The sequence below is a fragment of the Coenobita brevimanus genome, chromosome 1 (genome assembly GCF_032717465.1).
Source record: "Coenobita brevimanus isolate Jiangsu-jjx chromosome 1, ASM3271746v2, whole genome shotgun sequence".
In the NCBI taxonomy this organism is placed as follows: Eukaryota; Metazoa; Arthropoda; class Malacostraca; order Decapoda; family Coenobitidae; genus Coenobita; species Coenobita brevimanus.
Window position 1 is genome coordinate 62,131,752 of NC_136954.1, and position 17,714 is coordinate 62,149,465.

A 17,714-nucleotide genomic window follows, 5' to 3' on the forward strand; every position below is an offset into this window, starting at 1 on the left:
ACTCTTCCGGATGAAATGCCGAAATCGGCTTTTCACCCCCCCTCACATCGGCGAAAAAAACGGCCGCGATTTAACTCGTGTGAACCAGCCTTTACTCGTTTTTTCCGGAATTAAAAAATAAATAAATAAGCCTAGACCACGTTATATTTGCTAAACCCAAGAAGGCAGGCAAAAGTAACATGCTATTATTTCCTGTGAAAAAGATATACGGTACGTCTAAAGAAACATAAAGCACTAAACCACACTGCTGAAAGTACTGTACAGTACGGCAGCGGTACCGTGCGGTAGCATTTAAAACATACATTACGCATATATGTAGTATGATCACACTCGTACGTTCAAACAACATAATCATACCATAACGACGATGTCTGTGGTACGAATAATATTCCAGGTTGTATAACGGAAACCATAACACAACTCCAACTGACGGCCGTAACTCAATGACACGTCCGTTTGTTTACATCCGCAACGTCAGCTCCGTATGAGAAAAAATGGGAAATGATGGCGGTCGATTTAAATATCCTCTTCAATGAACTTACAAAATCGCTTATTCTTTTTCTCCATTCATTAACAAATCAACTTGCTCTTTACTGCATCTATGCACTCTCAAATTTTATCTTACAGATGTCTTCCCTTCTATTTGAAGAAACTCTGGTGGTAGCCAGAAGAAAATGCTAAAGAAATCCCTTCAATGAAGTTGTTTTAATACACATGCCCCTTGAGTTATATACTCAAAATCATTCTTTGACCTCATCCATCAGATCATTTTTTTTTTAACAGTACTCCGTCTTGCCACTCTGGAATTTTCCTTTTTCCTAGTCATCTGTTCCACTCTCTCACATCCTTGCTTGCACACTGGCACCATATCATAACTGTATTCTGTTCTTGAACATCTTAGCTCCCTCCAAACTTTGCATTCCTCATCTCACCTCATCTTTTGTTCTCCACTATAAGATGGTCTTTCTGTTATGAATGTTGAGCTGTAACAAGAGCTTAATGATAAAGTATTGATCAAGAAAAAGATTGTGGAAAATGTGTACAGCTGTAGTAGTCTTGTTATGGGAAATACCCTACAAAATTACAAAAATACTGTACACCAAGTTTGGTAGATGAACTATAACCCCCTCTGTATTTACATTGTCCATGCATGCTTGAATATGACTATATACATTTCACCCTTCAGGTCTTCCATTTTTCACCATCTCGTCTTTCTCACACAATGCCATCACATCATACCTTCACCCCTTCAATATGTGGGGACTTTCATCCATCCATCCATCATCCAATCCTACATTGCCCCATGAGGAGCGTAGAAGCCCAGGGCTAGGCAGCTGGTCTCGACATTTAACATGAGTGACCAGCCTCACTCATCCCTGAGTGGCATTACATGAGCAATCAACCCCAACCACTCCTTGGATATAAACCTTCACCGGCTCAATCCAACTGGAGTGCAAAACCACCAGGTGCCAAAATTTGGTTATATGGTTACCACCTAGCATAGTAAATGGTTTCCTGGTGTACATGAAACCATTTGGCTTGTCATGAAGTGTAGAGTCACCCACAGGCAGAAGGAAAAGGAATGAATGAAGGAAAGAAAGACAGAAGAGGGAGTGTAAAGTCACCTGTAGGCAGAAGGACAAGGAAAGAAAGACAAAAGAGGATGGAAGGAAAGAGGAAAGGAAGATAGGAAAGGGCACACACCTGAGAGCAGCACTACATCAAGTGAGTGGATGGTGAGCACCCCCACCTACCACAATGGACCCTAAGTTAAATAAATAGTCTGATAGCAGCAAGCCATCATACCTCGTGAAGTCGTCTATTCTCACTGACTCCTTTCAGTCTCTCTCTCTTCACTGCAATGTTGTATTGCTCTCTTCTTTTCATGACTATTATTCTGGTCACTATTCTTCTGAACTCCCTGTGTTCCTCACCCATTATGTAAAGGCACACATCATCTGCACAGCTACAAACTCTCACCCCTCTTCTGTTCAACTCTCTAATGCAAGAGTTAACCAGTACTTTTATTCCTTTAAGTATTATTATTACTACTAACTCTGAAACTGTCTTCCTCAGTCTGTCTTTCCCACTGCTTATCATCTCCAGTCCTTTAAATGTAATGTGTTCAGCCATATCTTGAATTTGGCTTCTGATTTCAAGTTCCCTCAGAAAGAATGAGCTCTGGAGGCTCTAGATCTATAGTTCCTTCTTTTCTGCATATATATATATATATATATATATATATATCCATCCATCATCCAATCCTGTGTTGCTCCATGAGAAACGTACGAGCCTGGGGGTAGGCAAGTTGGTCCTGACATTTAAAATGAAAGTGACCAGCCTCACTCATCCCTGAGTGGCATTATGTGAACAAAAAAACCCAACCATCCCTTGGATATAAACCTCCACCGGCTCAATCCGATTGGAGCGCCTTAATTACTCACCAAACCACCAGATGTCATAATTTGGTTATATGGTTACCACCCAGCATAGTAAATGGTTTCCTGGTGTACTAGATACCATTTGGCTTGTCACTCAGTGTAGAGTCACCCACAGGCAGAAGGAAATGGAAAGAATGAAGGAAAGAAAGACAAAAGAGGAAGGATGGAAGAGAGGAAAGGGCAGACACCCAAAGCAGCACTATATCAAGTGAGTGGATGGTGAGTGCCCCCACCTACCACAGTATATTTATCTATCTACTGTATCTACATATATAAAAGAGTAACCCCCAAAGACTTCTAATCTTGTTCATTCTTCACCTCACCTCTTATATCCTGAGAGATTAAGGGTTGGGATGGGGATGATAATGATGATGGTTTATGCTTCTTGCATTCCATAAAGTCATACAAGCCTACCTAGCATTACAATGACCTGGGCAGGAACAGAATCATATCCCAGGTTTAAACTCTTATTTATGTCTTTAATTTTTTTCTTGCCACCTCCAGACTACTGTATTTAACTTTCAGGAAATCTCTATTAGTGAAGGATAAAAGGAAAGCACCTCCCATGATGTCGAGGCCTTTTTAAACAAACGGAACTCATTATTGTAATTATTAATTATCAACAATAACCACTTATGGGATTATGGGATCTGGCAATAGATAGATAGAACAGCAGTCTGACAATCCACTGCAGGATAAAGGCCTCTCCCATCTTTTTCACTCTGATCTCTCGGATGAAAGCTTATTTCCAAATCTCATCTCACCACTTTGTCCTCTATTTGCCTCTGCCTCTCATGCCACCTCTGGGCTTTTACTTACTTGTCCTGGTTGTTCAATTGTTATCTGTTCTTTCCTTCATTCTTTCCTCGTCCTTCTGCCTACGGGTGACTTTACACTCCATCTTCTGTCTTTCATTCCTTCATTCTTTCCTCTTCCTTCTGACTATGGGTGACTCTACACTGAGTGACAAGCCAAATGGTTTCCTGTACACCAGGAAACCATTTACTACGCTGGGTGGTAACCATATAACCAAATTTTGGCGCCTGGTGGTTTAGTGGGTAATTATTGTGCTCCAATTGGATTGCGCCGGTGAAGGTTTATATCCAAGGAGTGGTTGGGGTTTATTGCTCATGTAACGCCACTCAGGGATGAGTGAAGTTGGTCACTCTCATCTTAAATGTCAGGACCAACTGCCTAGCCCCAAGCTCGTACGCTCCTCATGGGGCAACGTAGGATTGGATGATGGATGGATCTATGAAGGATGTGGCCTGCCCATGGCCATTTATGTTTTATCACTTAGTAATAATCCAGAGGAAGATCTTTCCAAACTAAGTAAAACTGTCCAGTGGTACCATGGAGAGAAAAAAAAAAAAAAAAAAAATCTACCCCTTCAGTCCAATGATGTAATCTTTTCAACTTATTTGTGCTGTCTCCAAATGATTCAATTAATCTTAGGATATATTTTTTTGAACTGGTGTTATGGTACTTGATACCTGTATTGCCCTCAACTTTTTCACTGATAGTTAGCCCTCTTAAGATGAATAAAGGTGTCTGGAAATAGCAAAAATATAATCAAAATACATAATCATTTGAAGGGATAAACGGCAATGGGATTCCTTAGGTGATATGGAGCCTACTATGGTGCCCCTGTTCACCAGGTGGAAAGATCCATATGCAGCAAAAATCCAGGAGCCAATCCTCCACACTTCCCCACACCTCACTGCGGTAAGACACTGTCCACCACAAGGGAGCTTCTGTTCATCCCTGCAGGAGCGATTGCTTGCCTGCAGTTGATGGGTCTGAACTGCCAAACAAATCAGGGTTACTCTGTCTGTGCTGCCAAACAAACCAGGGTTACTCTGTCTGTGCTGCCAAACAAACCAGGGTTACTCCAACACTACAACTACTTACTATTTCCAAGGTGTTGTTCAGCTTGGCAGAAATTTGAAAATGGAAAGGTTTGATAAGGCCTTTACCAACTCATTCACCATAAGAGGTCTTCCTTAAGTAGAATAAAATGATATAGGGATGGCAAGAATAACAGGTGCCAAACAGTTACTCCTGAGTCACAGCCTTCTTCTATGAAACCATCTCAGACTTTCATTCTGTATCCTGAAGGTTGAACAATGTTCATTGGAGAATGTGTTGCTAGTTAAGAGTCTTGCAGCCATTAACACTCAAATATACCCAACCACCTAGCATATCTATGACTGCAAAAATATCATTCATAATTATCTAGAGAATTACCCACCTTCATTCTCATATTACAGTATTCATTTCCACTGGTTCTTCAAACCCCACCAGGCATAATCAAATCCATCAGGAAAAATTATCACGAGTTATACTTCATTTACATAACAATATACAGAAGTTTGAAAACTGACTAACTGGGGGCAAGAACTGTCAGTAGAGTAGGATGGGTGATAAAAGATCACGATTGCTCAAACATTTCCATGGCTTTAACCCCTTCAGTATGATGAAGTACTGGTATGTAACAGTGGTAGGTGGGGGTGCCAGTTATCCACTCAATGTAGTGCTGGTCCCTCCCTCGCTCTCTCTCTCCTGGTGACTCTACAACAAGTAACAGACAAAGTGGTTCCTTGTATTCCAGGGAACCATTTCCTACACTGGGTGGTAATCATATGACCACATGACACCTGTTGGTTCAGTGGGTTTAGGCACTCCAACCATGTGAAATCTGTACGGATTCCACCTGAGGGGTGGTTTCGGTTTCTTGCTTGCACGATGCTACTCAGCAGCCACCGAGTTTGGTCCCCAACCAATGCCTTACATGTCCAACCTGAGTAGTCTTAGCCCTGGGCCCCTATTCTCCTGTTTATATGGGGCAAAACAGGAGTAAATGATGATGATGATGATGACAATTTCTGTACTTTGTTCTTATGCTACCAGAGCATTTTATCAAGTTTTGGAGGGTCCTCAGTCATGGAAGGATTAATTTCTGGTGTACAGTATGTTACTCCCCCAGTTCAAAATTCCTCCAAAGATGAATAAAACTGTCTGGTGACAGATAACACTGAAGGCATTTATTATACTGTACTACTGCATGAAGCAAAATAAGTGTGGATGTAATTAAAAACTATCCACATGAGTCTGGGACCATAAAAGCAATAAAATACTGTATATACTGTATGTAGGTTTTTCTTATGACAATTTTTCCCAATAATACACAAAATGAATGACTGCATACTTACATTTAGCATGCATCCTGAACACAAAAAATGCATATACATGTGGATACTTTTATTCAGTATGATATGGAGGCCACTGAAATTCATGAAAGCTGAGCAGTTACAGAACATCATGACTACAGTTTCACTTCATTGGCACATATTTTGAGTATTTGTGTATTACAGTTCTACCATCCCTTTCTGTTTTGAAACATTCATTGCATGTGTCTACACCATAAAAAGAAAACTTGGAAAACTGACCAAGAATACATACACGAAATGACTGCATGAAAACATATTTCCTGAGTTTTGAAACATTACAAAGTACTAGGTTTTCATGGGTTGTGCAGTTCATACAAAATACATAACACCTTCCATAAATTAACAAGGGAAACATTTGAACTGGTGTCTTTGGAACATAGCTGAAATGCCACCTACACCCACAGAACAGGTTTCATAATATACAAGAAAAATTGCCCACTGTATTGTAAGGATACACTGGAGAACCTGATAAAGGAAATATAAATGCAATAATAATGCTGAGTGAAATACAGTACAATATCATTGCACCATACCCAGCTTACCCACCACTATTATTTGCTTAAGCCAAATATTTAATGAGGCATTTTCAAAACACTTTGTGGACAGGTCACGTATCTTACACTTCCATCCTTACTTATAATGCTTTCTCATTGCAACTGAGTTTATACCACTCAAAGAGTTAAAATTTTCATGGAAACTGTCATTTCAAACGACAAGCCATCTCTACTGTCTGCAGCACCACGAAATGAAAATTATGAGGGCACTACCTCCGATCTTTATTAACAGCTTTTACTGTGTGTTATTTAAGATACTGAGTTGCATAAGAACACCTTTATTGTGGTACCTGGGGAATGATAAATAAGCATTTTGGTACTGGGGGAAGGATCAATAAGCATTTTGGTACCTGGGGAATGATCAGTAAGTGTTTTGGTGCCTGGAGAAGGATCAATGAGCATTTAGGTACCTAGGGAATGATCAATAAGCATTCTGGTACCTGAGGAAGGATCAGTAAGCATTTTGGTGCCTAAGGAATTGTCAATAAGCATTATTTGGTTGTTATGACGAATATTTCTTGAGGGGCAATACTCAAATGTATAATTAATTTAATACCAGAGGGGATGGAGATGATCACACTGGAGAACAGCTGGGGGTTAATTAGAAAGAAATTTCACTACAACTCTTTTGAAGGATTGCTGGAAAATAGTCTGAGGATGTCTTTGTTGACTATAGGGGTTTACAATTCCATTCATGCTTGAGGAAGAATCATGCTGACTGTAATCCTCTGAGGCAAAATAATAGTTTTGGAAATATCTGTAACATATATGTGGATGGGAGGCACACTGTAAGGTTAGCATCAACGACTTTGGTAGCAGTGATCCTCTACTTCTAATGCCATATTTCAAGAGGTACTGAGAGAGAATTGTGTGGCAAAGCACAGTACCTGCATAGTTTAGGAATAGTGTCTTAAGACATGTATGACTTAAGGCTTTTAGAACTACTGTCTTATTGGTCCCACATGCAATTAAGAAGGCACTCTTCACTTGGTCTGTTCATTATAGCTCCCATCAGTAACAGGGAAAGCTATAATGTACATAAAACAACAATAAACAATAAAATAACAAAAGCCTATACATATATATACATTTACATATAGTGTTATATACACTGTACAAGTTGGACCACTACTAATATAAGCTTTACCTTCAACACAGTGAGAGCATAACATGTAATGTGTTACAGTGATAACTCTGGAGACTAAATCCAATATCACATCTTCACAACAGCTCTCTAGCCATTTTATAGAGTTCATTCTTTATTAAAGCTTGAATATTCTTCAAGATTAAGTCAATTATCACCATTTGAAGAATTTTGCTACATTGTAATTCGATCATATTTCCATGTCAAAGATCTGTACGGGAGCATAACAATGCTACTAATATAGTAAAGGAGTCTCACTGAATTTTTAACCCAAGACAACAGCATATAATGGAGACTACAAATGAAAACTAAGCTTTAAAATGTTAACATTCTCACTCCTTCAGTATGATGATACCTTCTTCATCTTATTCTTTCAATCCCCAGATAATTTATTAAACATGAGACTTCTCAATGTGGAGGGGTTAGATATAGTCTTTAAATGTCTCGTAGAGGCTTAATAAAATAACCTGGGAGCAACAAGAATAAATAAATATTATGTCCTTGAGCAGGAGTTAAAAGTACTGAAAAACTTAGATGATCTGTACAGCACTTTAGATGACCATACATGACCAACTAATGAAAGAAAAATGAGGTACGAGCATTAAAAATTGGTGCAAAACTTTAAGTGAGTGTGGATGACACTGGCTGGACATGAGGGTGATGGTAATCAGGGAAGTTTGGGTTAGTTGGCCTCCAGTTCTTGGCATTTTTACCAAACTTGTACACTAACCGCCGACCCAGAACCGCCTCAAAGATGTGTGTCTTGTAGTAATACCTGTAACAAATGAGTCAACATTACTAGAACATAGTCATTAAAGTTATCATGAGTTATAATTCTCATCTATAATTCATATGAATGTGCAGAGGGTTTGTGGCACTTCACACTTATTATATATTTCTGAAGTTTTACTATGTAAGTCTGGTCAGCAGGTAGACAAGAGCAATATGAGAGTGCTCAAGTACTATTACAACACTGTGATATGATGTACTCCTCACATGTATACTGTATATATTTCAAAGTCAGTATTTACAATAATTAAGATTAATATCAGTACAGTAAAATTATACTCAACATTCATCATTCATTCATTCATCATCCAATCCTATGTTGCCCCATGAGAAGTGTAGGGGCCTGGGGCTAGGCAAGTTGGTCCTGACATTTAAGATGAGAGTGACCAGCCTCACTCATCCCCGAGTGGCATTACATGAGCAATAAACCCCAACCATCCCTTGGATATAAACCTTCACCAGCTCAAGATGAGAGTGACCAGCCTCACTCATCCCCGAGTGGCATTACATGAGCAATAAACCCCAACCACCCCTTGGATATAAACCTTCACCAGCTCAATCTGACTGGAGTGCCATAATTGCCCACTAAACCACCAGGTGCCAAAATCTGGTTTACAGTATATGGTTACCACCAGGCGCCAAAATCTGGTTACAGTACAGGTATATGGTTACCACCCAGCATAGTAAATGCTTTCCTGGTGTAAAGGAAACCATTTGACATGTCACTCAGTGTACAGTCATCCATAGGCAGAAGGAAGGGGAAAGAATGAAGGATAGAAAGAAAAGGGAGTGTAAAGTCACCCGTAGGCAGAAAGACGAGGAAAGAATGAAGAAAAGAAAGACAGGAGAGGACGGAAGGAAAGAAGGATGGAGGAGAGGAAAGGGCAGGCACCCGAGAGCAGCACTACATCGAATGAGTGGATGGTGGGCATCCCCACCTACCACATAAACTGTGATTTTTAATAAATTCATCTGAATTCCAGGTACGTAACTACTGTATCAGAAGTATTCAGTACAGCAAACAACTTTACTACCAGTAATGTGTAGCCTGAATGCCTACACACTTGTGCCATAAACAAAAACTTCAACAAAAGCAAAGTGATATAGAGCAACACATTTTATCTGAAGATTTATGTTGCCAAATCACATATGACTTTAACAGTTCATCCAACATACCAGAAAGTTTAATTCCACTCTTCCACTCACCTCATTGCTCGGCTCAACTTCTCATAATTCATGTCCTTATTCTGCTTCCGATCTCCCCACTTCTGTGCCACTTTCTCTGCTTGAACAAATCGGAACATTCCTTCTTCTGGGTTTTCCCATCGCACCAAAGATGGGCATGTGGCAGGGTCCAAGAGGAGGTTGCGGATGAACTCCCAAAGGCGGCCTGTTTTCTTCTTCTTCTTCTTAAGCTCATTTTCTGTGTAATAAAGGGGTGGCTGTAAGTAATTCCAACTTCAAGTGCTTTCACTGACAAAAGTAGTGTGCAATACAGGCAGTCCTCATCAGTAAGTCAGCGATATGTTCAAAATATCTCACACTTTTTTCATAAAACTGGTACTGTAAGGTAGAGGAAACTGAAATATTAGCTTTACAGGCAGAAACAGAGCTTTAGTAAGATAATTTTTCTGTGTTGTACTGTGAGCCTTACAGAAAAAAAAAAATGTCCCAAATAAATGGCCTATTAGAGTAACTTGTAACTTTAACTTCTTTTTTTTCTGACCATGATATTATATGACTTCACTGTTATGCTGGAGGATTTATGACTGACATGTCACCATCCAAACCAAATATCAATGATTCACAAGCAGATATCTACAGCAAAGCTCTGCTTTGAACTTGACATTGTCTGAGGAGGGTATCAAACTGATGTACTGTACTGTATCATCTTTATCTATATATGTTTATCATCCATCATCCAATCCTTTACTGCCCCATCAAGAACTAATTAGGTCCATATTAAATTATTGAAAAAATGCATATTCATGTTCCACTATTACCTGCAAAGCTGACTTGCCGGTTCTACCAATTTACAGGGCCGGTTGTAAGAAAAAGATGTGACATTGTTCTTTAAAACACTTCCCTGACATATAATGAGGATTTCCTGAAGAGTAACATATTTTCTTTGTGAACCCAAATCAACCCTACTGTGCTGGGTTGAATGTACTATATAGTAATACAGTATGTGGTTTATCATCAGCTTCAGGAAAAATATACTGGTAAGAAAAGGGATCTGTATTTTGTTTTTGTTGATTTGGAAAAGGCCTTTGACAGAGTCCCTAGAGAGGTGGTGAAGCAGGCAATGAGAAATCTTGGCTTGGAGGAGTGGCTGGTTAGGGTGGTTATGGCTGTGTATGTGTGTGCTCGCACCCAGGTAAGAGTGAATGGAGATTTAAGTGATGAGTTTTTCGTGAATGTTGGTGTGCATCAGGGGTCAGTTTTGAGTCCCATGTTGTTTATCATGATACTTGAAGCCCTGTCACGTGACTTCAGAAACGGACTCCATTGGGAGATGTTGTATGCTGATGATTTGGTGTTGATTGCAGAGAACGAAAAGGAGGCAGAGGAAAGGTTTAGGAAGTGGAGAGATGGTATGGGGCACAAGGGTTTAAGGGTAAATGCAGATAAAACAAAAGTGATGATATCTAGGGTTGGTGGCGGTACTGTCAAAGACGAGGGAGAGTGGCCGTGTGCAGTTTGCCACAAGAGCGTGGGAAGTACTGTAATTCCATCTTGTGCAGTGTTTGTGCTAAATGGGTGCACAAGAGATGTAGTGGTATCAGAGGTAGACTGCGAGATAATGCTGATTTTATGTGTATGGCGTGTCGGGGAGAGCAGGTGGAGACTGTCAGGCGTGAAAGGATTGAACTTGCTGGTGAATCTCTTGAGTGTGTGGAAGAGTTTTGTTATTTGGGAGACATGTGGTGTGCTGGAGGTGGGGCTGGAGCTAGCTCTGTGGCTAGGGTGAGAAGTGGTTGGAAGAAGTTCAGAGAGCTCTTGCCTCTCCTAACATTGAGAGGACTCTCCCTACGTGCTAAGGGGTCTTTGTATGCAGCATGTGTTAGGAGTGTAATGCTGTATGGTAGTGAGACCTGGGCAGTAAAGGAGGAGGATATTCACAGGCTCAGACGTACAGAAATGACAATGATTACGTGGATGTGCAGTGCATCCCTGCGTGCAAGGTCTGGGGGGGTTGGGTTTAAGATGGAAGAGTTTAGAGGTAGGATGGGACTGGAGTGTATTGGTGTTGTGATAAGGAGAGGTAGACTGAGATGGTTTGGACATGTGGAGAGGATGGGGGATGATAATTGGGTAAGGAGGGTGAGAAGTGTTAATATTGGGGGTGGGGTTATGAGGGGTAGACCGAGAAAGACATGGGAAGAGGTCATTAAGTATGACAGGGTTAAGGGACTGAACAGGGAGGCTGCAATAGATCGTGCAGCATGAAGAGCCGCCATTAGGTGACCAAAGCCGACGCATGCAAGCATGTTGGAGCCTTTAAAAACAAAACGATAACCTATTATCCCACTTACGTGTGATGTATGTAGTATCCAGAAAGAGGAAAATGACAGCATAAAAGTCAGAATTTTCAACAGAATGTCCTACCTTGAAAATTCCTGGATCTTCCATATCTGAGCACTTCAGGCAAAAAAGTGCTTTCTATAGTCAAGTCACTCGCACAATACTTATGGAGCAGAGACCATTTCATCAAATATCATGTTTAACCTCTTAGCATACTACAAAGATGCCTTTATTAATTAAACTCATGCTATCTCCAGGTGATTTTATTCATCTAAGGAGAAATTATGAAGTGGAGGGGTTAGATACAGCCTTCATTAACCCTTTCACTTTTTGGGTGCTCTCATATGCTGAATACACTGATTAGCAGTAACAAAAATAAAATAAGAAATATCTCTCAAGATTAAAGAAGTTACTGGTACAATACTGCATTTGGAAACAACCATCAGTCATGTGCATCTCCCTATGTACTTTGACTCTGTGACCACTAGAATTTCTTGATTGAGCAAAATCATCTGAAGCTAGCCTAAATAACATTCCTTTGTATATGAATGGCAGAGAACAGGTTATCTGACAGTGTTTCTACATCAAAAGCTGGGAACAGGTTGCTAGAGAGTGTTCCTAAATCTGGGAGCAGGTTACCTGAGAGTATATCTAAATCTAAAGCTAAGAACAAGCTACTTGAGAGTGTTTCTAAACCTAAAACCTATGATCGCTAAGATTTCTCTCAGTTTAACAAAGTTCTTCTGGTGCTGATCTGAAATATAATATCCAAGTGTACCAACCACCGTCAATGAGTAAAACCCTTGAATTTGATTATATTTTTAATTAGTTTCTTCTTGATACCTTGATAATTTTATGTAGCCTAGGAGAAACCGCATGTAGTGAAGGGGTTAATAAAAAAAGGCTGTATTTTACCTCTGGTGGTAGGGATGACAACCTTCATCCACTCACTTGATGTAGTGCTGCCTACTTCTTCCTTCATCTTTATCACTCTCTTTCTGTGCCTGCCCTCTCTCTTCCTGTTTCTCCGATCTTTCCTGTCACTCTTTTGTACTCTTCTTTCCTTTTCAAGTTACTTTACATTTAATGACAAGCCAGGTGGTTTCCTGTAGGCCATGAAACCATTTACAATGCTGGGTGGTAACCATGTAACCAACCCATACATGTTCCCTACGTGTCAACAAGTGGGTTGGTGCAGGGTTAGTGCCCCTCCTCATAAAACAACTAACTCAAAGCCAAATGACCACTACTTACAGAATTATGGCATCTGGCTATAGATGGATGGATTTAACCTCCTCCAGTTTGAATCCTTGAAGAACTAGGTAAAACTGTAAAGATGTGCCAAGACTGATGTGAAAAGATGTCACAATACTGAAAGGTTTAAACTAAGATCTTACCTGGTTTTCTTGGTCTGCCTGGTCCTCTCTTCTTAGGGGGCTCAATTTTGGGCTCCTCTGGGGTGTTCGGTGCTAGGAGGGAGAAAAAACACATTCATCATCATCATCATCATACCGTGACCTTTCACTCTACCTAAGGATGGGGTGAGGTAGGATCCAGAAAACAAGGAAAGAAAAATCACACCAAATGGAGAATTATTAACAGCATGTCCAGTGTACACAATGCTGGTAGTTGTGACATTACCACTAAACTACAAAATTTTTGAAATCACATTGAAGTGGTAAACAAAACTCAGCTAGAAATCTCACCAGACTCTCCATTATGTTCCACAGGTGATCTATGTGTGAGTGATGGGAATGACTTGAATGCAGCTGTTGGTAGATTTGCATTTCCTGCTAGCCTCATCACCCCTCCTCCAAGCCCTCTGCTCTCTTTCATCTCATACTGGAGTTCGTAAGGAGCCGCAGCGTCCAGGCCAACAGAGGATTCAAGCTTAAACTGCTGCTGTGCATGACTTTCAAAGGGAAGAGTGTAGCCTGAGAAGAGATGATTTCTGCTGTACATCTCCGCTTCAGCTGCTGAATAAGGGAGAGAAAGAGAAAGATCACTGGTTACATCTCATAAAATATAATAACTAAATTCAAATTTCAATGACTGCAGATGTTTTTCAAAAAGGAGACTGCAACCCAAGAAGGGGTGATCTCTACCAAACAACTCTGCTTTGACTACTGATTAAAGAAAGATAAATATATATCAACTGTTATATAAATCTCTCACAAAATTTAAAAACTAGATCTGAGTTTCAACTGCTGGGTGTAACTCTCAAAGGGGAGAGTGCAGACTGAAAAGTGGAGATTTCTGGTGTACAGTTTGGCTTAATGCTAAGCAAAGGAGAAGGAGACAGTATGCTACCATTAAATATACTACCTATCTATCTATGGAGAATGAAAGACTGACTAAGAGGGTGTATGTAGGTGAGGTGGAGGGAGGGAGAGGGAGGGATAGACCGAGGATGAGGTGGAGGGATGGAGTTGAGAGGTATATGAGGGAGGGGGAGGTGAGTTGGGGGGAGGGTAGTCAAATGGTGGGTGACAGAGTGACTTGGAGGCCGTTTTGTCTGTGGCCACCCTTTGCGGGATTAGGGTGTCAGGCTACAGATAGATAGATAGATAGATCTATCCATTGCCAGACGCCTCAATCCTGTTTGGGGTGGCCACAAACAAATCGCCTCCAAGTGGCCCTGTCCCCCGCCATTTCACTGCCCTGCTCCCAACTCACACCCCCCTCTCTCATATACCTCTCCACCCCATCCCTCCATCTCATCCTCGGCCTCCCCCTCCCTCTTCCCCCCTCCACCTCACTCACATACACTCTCTTCGTCAGTCTTAAATATACCCTTCTGAAATAAGCCTACATTATCTACTTTAGCCTCTAACATGGTTTCCGGTGCACAGTTCTGCTTACGGTGTTGAACAAAGAACGAGAAGGATATACAATACTACCATAGTTACAGAATACTGTACAGTATAATAAAACTCAAACAGCTACTCTTAATCCTTTGAACTGTGATTTTCTTTTAACTGTTTCTGCTGAAGAACAATGAGAAAGAAATATATACTGTATTATCACCAGCTACAACTCACATAAAACCAAAATACCCTCAAGTGTTAACAGCAAACCCTTCAGTATGGTGAAGATTTTTAACTGAATAAAGAGATAGATACACATTGGTATTATAAGCTAAATCTCTCAAAATTAAAACACTTTCTACTGTGGAGTCAGTGATATTTCCCAACTCCGACAGCAGAAATTTGACAAGTACGATTCTGACTCCAACTCCGACTTAAGAATATACTCTACTAATAACATGGCACATGGAAATGATGCAGGCAAATGAAAATAATATTCATGAATTTTGATAAATGCAATTCTTAAATCTTCATTTTAAATTCTCTACCTATAATGCTTGCATAATAACGAACAAACCATTATACATGGTTGTAAAATAAACTGAATAAAGTATTGAAAAGAGATGACTGATACCATTTCAGAACCCAAAAGCTTGGAGTCCGAGTCCTGGGAATTTTACCGACTCCAACATAAAACAAATGACTTCATGACTCTAACTCCATAACCCTGGTTAATCCCCTATGTAATTTTTTATCTACAACTTTGCTTCTACTGCATTAAAAAAAAAAAAAAAAAAAAAAAAAAAAAAAAAAAAAAGGGGGGGGGGATAGTCCTCATATTAAAGACATTTTTCAATCTTCTTTTTTGTTATTTTGTTCACAAAAATAAAAAATCATTAAAAGTCCATTGTTACCTAAGCAGATCTGCCAGTTCCCTTAAAGTTACAGTATCAAGTTTATGAATTAAGTTGTAATAGTCTGAAATTTCAAGTGACAATAATTCTGTAATTTACTAAGGAATTAACATATACTGCGTGTATATATATATATATATATATATATATATATATAAAACAAAAATATGAGGCATACAGTGAGAACCTGGTACTCCCTCAATCACTTCTTGTCTCTCTCTCATACTCCTCCTTACCCCTTGTCTATTTTTCTCTTCTCAATTTCCCATCACCAGTACTTCTAGACACTCTCCTTATTAGCTACCTGTTTTCTATTACATTCCACATGCCCAAATCTCATCATTACAAGTAATGAAAGAAAGATTGGTGTTACTGTAATACTGTACCTCTAACAACAGCTTCACTGCCGAAGCAGATTTTTCATCCTGCCTTTGCTTGTCCTTGTATCAACATTTATGGTCATGTCCTTCACTACAGGACTGGTTTTTCTACTGTGTTCTTGAAATTGTCATTTTCATTTACCTTAAGAAGGTCCTCTAATAGTGAAGACATTAGGGCCAACACATCATATAGCACCCTGCTAAATACAAGTACAGTACATCAGTCCTGAATGAGACTAAATATTATCTACACAGTCTCTACTGTACATCACTGGAATGATGTGGTCAAGGCCAACAGCCACAATAAAAATACTGATAATCTTACTTTGATGTGTCTTCCGCTCCTCCCTCGTCCTGTGCTCTTGAAATAATCTATGCAGTTCCGCTCCATATTCTTCAGAGACCCGTCTGAATTTGCTCTCATCCAAGTTCAGGAGATCAGCACCTTGGACCTGACTCACTTCAGACAAGTTGAATCCTAAAGATTTTTTTGGGCCCAAGGAGTATCGCATAAAGTTGAATAAGTCCTCTTGGGTCCATTTGGCGATGGGTTTTTTTTGGTATATATTCTTATCATTCTTATCTGTAAAACAATAGTACAATTCAAGTGTACAGTATAAGGCAAAGACAAAAACTTGGAAAGAACTGACAGACAAGTTACACAGCCCACATGGCAGTACAATATCAAGATACAGTAAATACAGTAGTGAGACATGGTAGTGAGACCTGGGCAGTAAAGAAGGAAGATATTCGCCGGCTCAGACGTACAGAAATGACAATGATTACGTGGATGTGTAGTGCGTCCCTGCGTGCAAGGACAGGGGGGACTGAGATTACGATGGAAGAGTTGAGAGGTAGGGTGGGACTGGAGTGTATTGGTGTTGTGATGAGGAGAGGTAGATTGAGATGGTTTGGACATGTGGAGAGGATGGGGGATGATAATTTGGCGAGGAAGGTGAGAAGTGTTAATATTGGGGGTGGGGTTATGAGGGGTAGACTGAGAAAGACATGGGACGAGGTCATTAAGTATGACCTCAGGGTTAAGGACTGAACAGGGAGGCTGCAATGGATCATGCAGCGTGGAAAGCCGCCATTAGGTGACCAAGGCTGATGCATGCAAGCACGTTGGAGCCTTTAATAATGAAACGAAACGATGAAACAAACAGCACAACCCTTGCTCACCCACAAACTGAAAGTATTTTCATAAGGAAATACTAACCAACTTTGAAATAATGTTCTTAATTCAGCATGGGGTATAATTCACCCGTGTTTTAAGTCACCACCCCGAATAATGGAAATGAATACAGTAGAGGTATTTACTGACCCTTTCTAAAAGTATGAACAAAAGAGATACACCAATTTCATTTTTTTTAAAATATGTATATACTAGTGAAATCTATCTATCTATTGTCAGACGCCTCAATCCCGTTTGGGGTGGCCACAAACAAATCGCCTCCATGTCGTCCTGTCCCCCGCCATTTCACTGCCCTGCTCCCAACTCACACCCCCCTCTCTCATATACCTCTCCACCCCATCCCCCCATCTCATCCTCGGCCTCCCCCTCCCTCTTCCCCCCTCCACCTCACTCACATACACTCTCTTCGTCAGTCTTTCACCCTCCATCCTCTCCACATGGCCAAACCACCTCGTGAATTCCTCATAACACTTCCTATCACATCCACATCCACACCACAACGCTCCTTTATATCCTCATTCGTCAGCCTGTCTCTCCATGTGACTCCACAGGCTCCTCTTAAATAACTCATTTCCACTGCTCTCACTCTTGACTTGTGTCCTTCCAACAATGTCCAAGCTTCACTTCCATACGTTAGAGTTGGTATCACAATACTGTCATGTAGTAACTTTTTCACTTCCATGTTCACTTCCCTGTTTCTTATCACTGCTTTCAAAGAACCAGCAACCTTTCTTC

The 17,714-nt window shown here is 40.3% G+C and overlaps 1 protein-coding gene across 1 annotated transcript in view; it reads right to left on the reverse strand.

Moving 5' to 3' along the window:
* Positions 1–5,700: 5,700 nt before the first annotated feature.
* The window catches only part of LOC145399928 (uncharacterized), a 120,780-nt gene continuing 108,766 nt past the window's right edge, over positions 5,701–17,714 (reverse strand). The window contains exons 5-9 of the mRNA XM_080272470.1: positions 16,110–16,367; positions 13,390–13,659; positions 13,081–13,152; positions 9,365–9,581; positions 5,701–8,144 (exon numbers count right to left, since the gene is read on the reverse strand). Coding sequence (XP_080128596.1) covers positions 7,991–8,144; positions 9,365–9,581; positions 13,081–13,152; positions 13,390–13,659; positions 16,110–16,367 — 971 coding nt within the window. The 3' untranslated portion in view covers positions 5,701–7,990. The remainder of the gene's footprint in view (positions 8,145–9,364; positions 9,582–13,080; positions 13,153–13,389; positions 13,660–16,109; positions 16,368–17,714) is intronic.